Below are 8992 nucleotides of genomic sequence, written 5' to 3'. Positions count from 1 at the left end.
CATGGCCGCGATCTTGATGAACTTCTTGAGCAGCTGCACGCGCTTGCCCTGGGCCTCGCAGAGCAGCACCTCCGTGGCCACCCAGTGGGTGACCTCGCTGCAGCGCTGCAGGAGCAGCTCCAGGTTGGCCGTCTCCCGCCGGCCGCGCTCCCCGTGGAACACGTAGTCCACGAACTCCAGCTGCACCCACGGTGGTGGCAGAGGGCGCGGGGCGTGTGGGTGGGAAGATGGCAGTGCCAGACGGTGAGGAAGGAAAGGCAGGAGGGTTGGGGCGGGAGGGGGAGAAAATAGAAAAATTGGGGACAGCACAGGATGCAACAGAGATGGGGGGGAAACAGCCAACATGAATAACACTCTACCATCTATTGAGCACTTACTAGGTGCCAGGCATACTTAACCCATGTAACAGACATTATTATCGCTGCCTTGTTTTATTTCTTTAATAGTAAGTACTCAAAAAGTACTAATAAACCACAGTTCAGGTTCTGGGTAAGCAGCTTGGGCCCTGAGCCACCTGCTAGGGGGTGTGTCTCTTTGCTGCTTCCTCAGATGAGGGGGACAAAGGCTTAGCGAGGTCCTGGTGGTGCACTGCCCCAAGGACATGCAGCAAGCCGGTGTCCGACCAGGCTTTTTGGCGCAGAAACTGTCTCGCTCCAGGCCCCTACATTTGGCACATTCCTCCCTCCTGGCCCCTGGCCCAGCACCAGCCTCAGTCGCACCTCGTGCACACAGCGGAACAGCTCCCAGTGGAAGGCCGTAAGGTGGTTGGCAACATCCTCAGGCTCCACTCGGTGGATCTCGGTGTCTCCAGGGGAGACCTGGATTTCCTCGGGGAGGGGCACCTGGTGGCAGGCAGGGGACAGGGCTGGGCAGGTCTGTCTGTGCCTGTCTCAGGGCTCATTCCTTGAGTTTCTGCTCCAGCCCCTCCCAGCCATCGCTCCCGGCCCAGGCCTTGTGAAGGCCTTCTTACCAGCGCCTCGTAGCTGTCCCGGGTGCAGGCAAACAGGTGGCTGTTGATGCCCAGCGTGGTGAAGACACAGTCTTCAGTGGGCTGGAGAAGGACTTTCTCTGCAGAAAAACGAGCTGCTTTGCCTCAGGCCGGGCCACCTGCACCCTCACACATCCCAGCCACCGTCGCCATCCCACCCAGCCACTCCTCGCTGCACGGACACATTCTAGACTAACGGGACTTGTAGTATCATCGGTGGAGGCTATATTTTTCTGACATTTTTCAAAGAATGACTTCTTGCCGGAACCGGTTTGGCTCAGTGGATAGAGCGTCGGCCTGGGGACTGAAGGGTCCCAGGTTCAATTCCCGTCAGGGGCATGTACCTGGGTTGCGTGCACTTCCCCAGTTGGGGATGTGCAGGAGGCAGCTGATCGATGTTTCTCTCTCATCGATGTTTCTAACTCTCTATCTCTATCTCTCTCCTTTCCTCTCTGTAAAAAATCAATAAAATATATTAAAAAAAAAAAAAAAGAATGACTTCTTTTTTGCTCCCAATGTCCTATCACAGCGCCTCTCTCATTCTATCGTCCCTGTGACACTGGAAAAGCCGGAATTTTTTCCTGTCTTAGAGGGAAATAAGGCGATGACTACCCTGCAGGCTTTTTGTCTGCCCACAGGGATTGCAGGCGCACCCTCAAAAACAAAGCATCCTCAGGTTCTCAAAGAGATTACAGGACGAGGTCCCAAGACGAGTGAGGCAGGCGCCCAGATCAGCATCCAGGTGTCCGGGACCAGTGCGTCCCAAATGTAAACGTGCACAGACTAATAGCCTGGGGAGCTTGTTAAAATGCACATCTGATTCAGCAGGTCTGGAATTGGGGTCTGAAATACTGCATTTTTAATGAGCTCCCAGGAGATGCTCACGCGGCTGGTCCCAGCACCACAGTGAGCAGCTAGGACCGAGAAGTCAGTTTTTACCCGCCCCAGGCACTGGGCTTGTGGTTTCTCCTCTCGGTGGGGTCCCAGCGGAGTTCTTCCTGACCCTCACCTCCTGAAGAGGCCACAGCTACCAGGATGAGGGAATCCTCCCGCCCCGCAGGCTCCTCCGAGTACTGCAGTTTCTCCGTCACAGAGCCCAGAATGTCCTGCACAGACGCGGAGAGGCGGCTGCGTATGGTCACGTAAGAGTGGTCAGGCATGTAGACACGGCAGAAGACTGGGCAGAGACAGGAAGGTGGTTTTCATCAGAGGGCAGAATGGCAGCACTGGCATAGTCCCCTCCAGGACACCGGTGTTCCCCACTCCATCCCACCCCTAGCCCAGGGAGAATCCATGGAGGGTGACCAAGACCCCACGGGGTCCCCTGAGCCACTCGGGAAGCTCCGCCCCTCCTAATGCCCACACTCACTCTCATCAGAGCCCCGGAAGGCCACTCGGGTCTGCAGGCAGGAGTCTATCCGGCGGAAGTGGCGGAAGAGTGGCTTCACCTGCTTGTTGGGCGGCTGGCTCTCCTCTGGGATCCTGGCATGGACACAGCTGGGCATCAGGACGCCCTGCCAGGCATATGGAGTACCAGGCAGGCAACATCAAGCAGGGATATCAGAACTGGGTCAGGGATGCACTGGCATCAGGTGCAGAGAGTGGTGGGAAGTGTCAGAAGTGAGGACAATGGCCAGCAGGGGACAACTGTCCAAGTGACCCAAATCAAATGCCACCTCGTTCATGAATTCTTGTCTGATCTACCCCACCCACCAGGAAAGGTCATTTTTTCATGCTGCTTTTTTCTTTTTTTTCTTTTTTGCTATAGGACAATGGGCTAACATTTGTTTATGTTTGTATCTTATCTCTTCTACAAGTTTGAGAGCTTTTGAGAGCTGGGATTCGTTCTTACTGGTTTTGTTTTCCATCGTCCAGGCCTAGAACATTGCTTGGCACATGGTAGGTGTAGGTAACCAGCTGTTTGCTGAGTTTTGCCAACAAGAACTTCACACTCTGGGAGGGAAACAGATGTGCACACAGCTACTTCTAACACAAGGCAGGTGCTAGGTGCTATAACAAATATGCACGGAGAGTTACATTGGTTTAAGGGAGGGAGAAAGCTATCCCTAAAAGGGAAGGTCTGGGGAACTTTCATTGAGAAGATGGCATTTGACCTGGCCCTTGAAGGACAACAGGAAGAGAAGGGGGAGGGAGGAGGTCCTTCTGGAATAGACCATCTAAATGACAGCAGGAAGTTGGGAAAGCACAAAAGTTTAGGGGATGAGATGTGTAGGGAGTGTGGTGGCCATAGGGCTATGTAGGAGTTGAGATGAGAAGAATTAGCAGAAGACAGAAAGGGAAGGGTGTTGAATTCTGTGCTAGGATATTGCAACTTTTCTTGTCTTATAGGCAATAGAGAGCCAAGATGTTTTTGGAAAGGGAACATGATGTCAAGTTGGAAAGATCTCTCTCTCTCTCTGGTGTCACTATAAGAAGGGAGAGACAGACACAAGACCATAAGCTGAAGCCCGGCCGGGATTAGCTCAGTGGCTGAACATCCACCCTATGAACCGGGAGGTCACTGTTTGATTCCCGGTCGGGGCACATGCTCAGGTTGCAGGCTTGATCCCCACGGTGGGACATGCAGGAGGCAGCCAATCAATGATTCTCTATCATCATTGATGTTTTTATCTTTTTATCCCTCTCCTCTGAAGCTCTTAAATCAACAAAAATATATTTTTAAAAAACAGACCATTAAAACGAAGCCCGTATTGGAGGCTGTGGCAATAATCCAGGTGAGAGATAATGAGGCCTAAATAAGGGTTGTGGTGGTGGGGATCGAGGGGAGAGACACGGAAAGGGCCAAAGGTATGGATGGATAGATGGACAGATGGATGGGTGGATGGAAGGAGGGATGGACGCAGTGGTGTCCTAAAGCCAGTTCATGAAAGCCTCATGAAAGGAGATTGCTAACTTTTGCCCACTGGCTTTAAAATAAAGCCACGTTAAAAAGTGTGTGAGTCCTGGCGGGGTGGCTCAGTTGGTTAGAGCACTGTCCCAATACGTCAAGATTGCAGGTTTGATCCCCAGTCAGGACACATATAAGAAGCAACCAATGAATGCATAAGTAAGTGGAACAACAAATCAATGTTTCTCTCTCAAAAAAATTTTTTTTTAAATTGCAGTGTGTGTGTGTGTGTGTGTGTTTCTAATCCTACAGCCAAATTATTACCAAAAAAAGTAGTATTCTCATTGTCTTACTACATTTCACTATTATCTATGCTTTTCCGGTGATTTACATCAATGGCATTTGTATGGTGAAAACACTGTACAATGGCCTCTACTGCACACTCTTCCCAGCTTCGCAGTCAGCGATGTCATGTTGGTAGCTTGAAATCAGCCATGATGAGGGAATTTATACTATGAAAATCAGCAAAAGCTACAAAATCAGGGTGGGTTTGTTTTATATTTCCCCTGAAGTGCTGGTTGTTAAATATTCACTAGTATGCCATTGGAATGGGGGGAAAAATATGACTGGAGCCCTGCTGAGTGTGACTCAGTTGGTTGGAGTGTCATCCCATATACCGAAAGGTTGCAGGTTCGATTCCCAGTCAGGGGACATGTCCAGGTTTTGGGTTCCATCCCCGTTGGGGTGCATGCAGGAGGCAATCAATGGATGTTTCTCTCTCACATGGATGTTTCCCCGTTTCCCTCTCTCTCCCTCCCTCCTTCTCTCTTCCTCTCTCTGTGAAGTCAGTAAGAACAGATCCTCCGGTGAGAGGAAAACAATGACTGGGAGACAGTCTTTGTGCTGCTCTCCAGTAAGAGAAAGGGACTGAAATAAGACCACACTGGAGCCAAAAGGCCAGAGGCAGCCCCTGTACGAGAGGAGTGTGGGGATTTCTCTCTTGTCCCCTTCCCCAACCCATTCCCCTCACTTTAGCTCCACGGTTTCCACAAGCTGGTGCAGCCTCAGTGTGTCCTCTCGGAGGTCCTGGTAAAGGGACTCATCCTTCATAATCAGCAGGTACAGATCCTGGGGAGAGGAGAGACGTGAGGACATCGTTCTGTCAGGTCTCCATACCTTTGAGCATAGGAGAACCATAGAAGCGAGGGCCCCCGGGCACCTTCTCCTTCTAGTGCCCACTTGACGACTATGGCTCCTTCAAAGGGGCCCCCTTCCAGAGCTAATTGCCTGCTCACCCGCCTTTTCTTCCCAGGCCCACCTTGATGATGCGGCCGGCCCCCTCTTCCTCCTGCAGCAGCCCCTGGTAGGTGTCCAAGAAATGAAGGAGCATGGCTAGACAGGCCTGCTTCTGGCCCAGTCCCTCGGGGCCCTCCCTGCCTCCTGCCAAAACAAAGCTGACCCTTACGTTAAGGAAAAATCCCGGGCAGGCAGACCTGAGGAAAGTGAGAAGGGAGATGAGAGGCTAAACCACCCCAAATATTCTCTAGCTTTGGGGTCAGGGAAGGAGGAGATCCAGGGGTCCCTGGAACCAAGACCTCCTCACTCCCCAGCCCAGAGTAGATAGGAATGGCACCCACGTGACCACATCCAGCTCCCACCTCTGAATTTCACTTGAGGATACCCTGACTGGACCAACCCAACCTCCACCAGCCCACGCCCGGAGCTCACAGCAGGCTGATAAAGGTCATGGCGCTCACCACAAACCTGACCACACCTGTAAGAAAGGCCCGGTGTTTCTAAGAGAACCTATGATATTCTACTCAGCAGCCTGACATTTGCAATTAGGTCCTAAAATAACTCAGTGAGAGGCCCTATGCTTACGTGAGACCCTCTGAGGAGCCCAGCCAGTGGCTCATCGCTAGTAGACCCTACAGAAGCGCAGCCACGACCCGATGTTCACATCGGACCCTGTAATAACTCACTGGGCAACCAGATGTTTAGAGCAACAATTCAGTGAGGAGAGAGGCACTCTTAATGGAATAATAACACCTTAGGTTTGTACAGGGCTTTGCAATCTCCAAAGCGCTCCCACATCTGTGATCAGATCTATCTCCACAGCAGCCCGGTAGGTAGGCAGAGCAGATGCTATTTACCCTCATTTGATAGAAGAGAAAACTGAGGCCCTGGGAGGTTAGGCGACCTGCTCAAGGTCACACAGCTGGTGGACAGAAAAACTGGGGCTGGAACCCAAGGGTGTTTTGTAAGGGAGAGCTTAGGACGTGACATCACATGTGGGCTGGTGGGAGTGGCTCCCTCCTGACCTCCCCTTTTGCTAGCTCCCCAAAAGGATATTACTGGTGTAGCTCCTGCAGGAATTTCTCCGTGGGGAGGAAGAGAGAATGGGTGAGGACGATGTCATCCAGCAGGATATCTGTATAGAGATCGTTCGGCACCACTGATGTCAGAGGGGCACTTCCAGGATCCAACCGGACACTCCCCACCCCACTCTCTTGCCTCCAAGGGCGAGTTCTCCTTAGCCAGACTGGAGACCTAGCCACCTGCCCCATCATGCTCTACACACACACACTCGCACGCGCGCGCGCACACACACACGTGTGTAAAGGTTCTGGGCAGCCGCTTCAGGGGTGGGGTTGGCAGCTGCCAAGGCAGCTGGAGGGAAGGAGGGGCACCCTTTGATGGCCACGCCCACTTCTCTTCAGTGTGTATGGGAAGCTGGTCAGATAATACACCAAGCTTGAGATCTGTCCCCTGAAAAGAGGTCTCTAGACAGAGACAACTTCCAAACACAGAGGTCAGGGTCAGCAGGGTGTGTGTGTGTGTGTGTGTGTGTCCCTCCTCCCCTCCCCACTCCCTACCTAACAGCTTTGAGTTCCAACTAGGCAGGTGAGAACCAGCCCAATTAAAAGGGAGATGGAGCAACTGCCATTTCTTTGATCCTAAAGCCTTTAAAGAGAAAAACTCTGTGTCCTCTAGATGCTCAGAGATCGTTGGGTTAATGATGGAAGGGTGGAGGGGAGTGGCTCCTCCCACCACTTCTTTCCCCTCCACACCCCCATCTGGGCCTGGCTCAGCCAGTCAGCCAGGTACAAGGTCGCCCTGACTTGCATCCAGCCCTGGGGTGGGGCAGGGCAGCCTGGCACACACAAACAGGCTGGGCGCAGGGAGGGAGCCAGGTGTCCTTACCCGGACAGGTTAGGGCCAGGTCCCCAGGCACTGCCTCAAGACAAAACCAAGGCTTCTGTGGGCCCTTGGCTCACCATCCCTGGCCTCCAATTCTAGCCAGGAAGGTGGAGGAGGAGTACCGACATCAGATCCTCTATTTCCACTCTTTCACTTCACAAATGAGAAGAAACTGAGGCCCGGGGCTGGGAGGGACTTGCAAGGAGCTGGGCTAAGAACCCACACTCCTGAATCTTTGATCTGTTCTCAATATGCCTGAGGCAGACTGCCTGGGTAGAACCAGAGGTCCAATGGGGCTGCTTAGACGTTTGAGAGGCTGGCTAGTTTGGGGTACCGTCTGTAACTCCTCTCCTCCCACACACCCTGGGAGGGAACCAAGATGGCTTAAGCACATTGGGTGTATTGGAGAATATCAGAGCAGCAGGTTAAACTGATTCTCATTCATTCTGGGACTGGTTTGGGGTTGTTTCCCAAACCAGTTACTCTGGGAATTGAGCCTGCCAGGCCAGATAGTACAGGTGACAGTCAATTCAGGTATCCTTCCCCAGGAAAGACTGGGCAGAGGCGGTGGCACCCAGGCACCAGAAAAACAGCTTCTCCCTTTACCTCTCTGTCCAGCTACCCTGCTATGTTCTTAAAATGAGAGTGCTCCCCCAACTCGGATGCCCAGCTCCAGGGATGAGGGACTAGGACTAGAGATGCCTGACGCCCGTCCTATACTCTTTATCCCACAGGGCAGAATGGGGGCGATGCTGCTGTAGGGGCTACAGTTTGGCGTCCGTCCCCTCCAAGGCAGGCTCTGGTCCAATGCACAGCCTCCCCAGGGAATGTGTCATAGAGACACAGGGTGTGTAGCGTAGGCGGGAAGTTATGGTTAGAAGAGCTGTATGTGTTTGATATTTTTCTAATTAAATCCAAAAGGTGTCAGCTCCCCAGGGCAGCTCCAGTCTGAGCCAAAGGAGAGAGGGCCAGGGTCTTGAGAAAAAGCGAAGGGGACTGGAGCCCTCTCCCACACACCAAGGTTAGGGCTCCCTGCAGAGCTCTGAGAGCACAGTGGGGGAACCCCCGTCTTGAAATGCTCAACCAGGGCCCCCAATCCCCAGACCCTGCTGGGCTTAGCAAAAAGCCAAGAGCTAGGCCTAAAGACCCACAGGTCTTTTACTTTGGCGACTGCCCAGTAATTTGGGGCCTCAGTTTCCTCAAAGTCCCCTTAGGAGGGGTGCTGGTGGGGAGTGGTGCAATAGCATCATCATTTAGGGAATAAGCCTCTCAGGGTGTGGTTCTTATTTTTTGAAAGAGGCGGTGTGCTGAGGCCTGCCAGGGGAAGGGTGGGGGTTGGAAAGGCCCAGACCCCCCTAGTCGCCACAGGGCCCTGGTGTCTGCCCAGTCATCTCTCCCCCAACAACATCTCTGAGTCAGCCCCCCAACTGGAACACCTCCCTCCACTCCCAACCGGCTAAGGACAATGCATCCCTTTGCCGGAGCCCCAAACCCAGCTCAGGCCCTGTGCCGGCCTGGCACTGCCCCACTGGTTGGGCCAGCCCTCTGCTCCGGGCTTCTAAACCGAAGGAACCGGGGACTCCTGGAAGGTCTTTCAGGCTTGGGCACCTCGGTGGGGGGAGGGGAGCACGGCTGCTCTGGCAGCTTCCATCTTAGTGTGTCAGGCCCTAATTTTGGGCCCCAGAAGGAGGTGATCAACATCAGAGACCCAAGAGTCTGTGGATAAAATGTCCAGGGGAAAGGCAGGGTGGCTGAAGGGGAGACAGAGGTTCAGCTTCTCCAGCTGCGGGTGAGGCTGCTACCGGGAGCCAGGTGGCCCTGCCACTCTGTTCCTCCGATGAGCCCCTACCCCACTTCGCCGACCACTCAACCCCACAGCCGGGCTCCAGCGGAGCGCCAGCCCGTGCTGCCGGGCGAGGGCGAGGAACCCGGTGGCAGCCCCCTGCTGGGGCGGA

At 53.6% G+C, this 8992-nt stretch overlaps 1 protein-coding gene across 3 annotated transcripts in view; it reads right to left on the bottom strand.

Annotated features, from left to right (window-relative positions):
• Positions 1-6421, bottom strand: part of RAPGEFL1 (Rap guanine nucleotide exchange factor like 1) — a 9999-nt gene extending 3578 nt beyond the window's left edge. The window contains exons 1-8 of one of the 3 annotated variants that reach the window (XM_015570902.1): positions 6189-6421; positions 5155-5290; positions 4867-4964; positions 2358-2470; positions 1998-2165; positions 971-1083; positions 720-842; positions 2-180 (exon numbers count right to left, since the gene is read on the bottom strand). In XM_015570902.1, coding sequence (XP_015426388.1) covers positions 2-180; positions 720-842; positions 971-1083; positions 1998-2165; positions 2358-2470; positions 4867-4964; positions 5155-5290; positions 6189-6406 — 1148 coding nt within the window. In that variant the 5' untranslated portion in view covers positions 6407-6421. Of the gene's footprint in view, position 1; positions 181-719; positions 866-970; positions 1084-1997; positions 2166-2357; positions 2471-4866; positions 4965-5154; positions 5291-6188 lie in introns of all 3 variants that reach the window. The other 2 variants (XM_006774435.2, XM_015570903.1) reach the window with 2 other exon arrangements.
• Positions 6422-8992: the final 2571 nt, after the last annotated feature.

The sequence above is a fragment of the Myotis davidii genome, unplaced genomic scaffold, assembly GCF_000327345.1.
Source record: "Myotis davidii unplaced genomic scaffold, ASM32734v1 scaffold327, whole genome shotgun sequence".
Lineage (NCBI taxonomy): Eukaryota > Metazoa > Chordata > Mammalia > Chiroptera > Vespertilionidae > Myotis > Myotis davidii.
The sequence above is the reverse complement of the archived record's forward strand: the minus strand, read 5'-3'. Positions and strand labels throughout refer to the sequence as shown.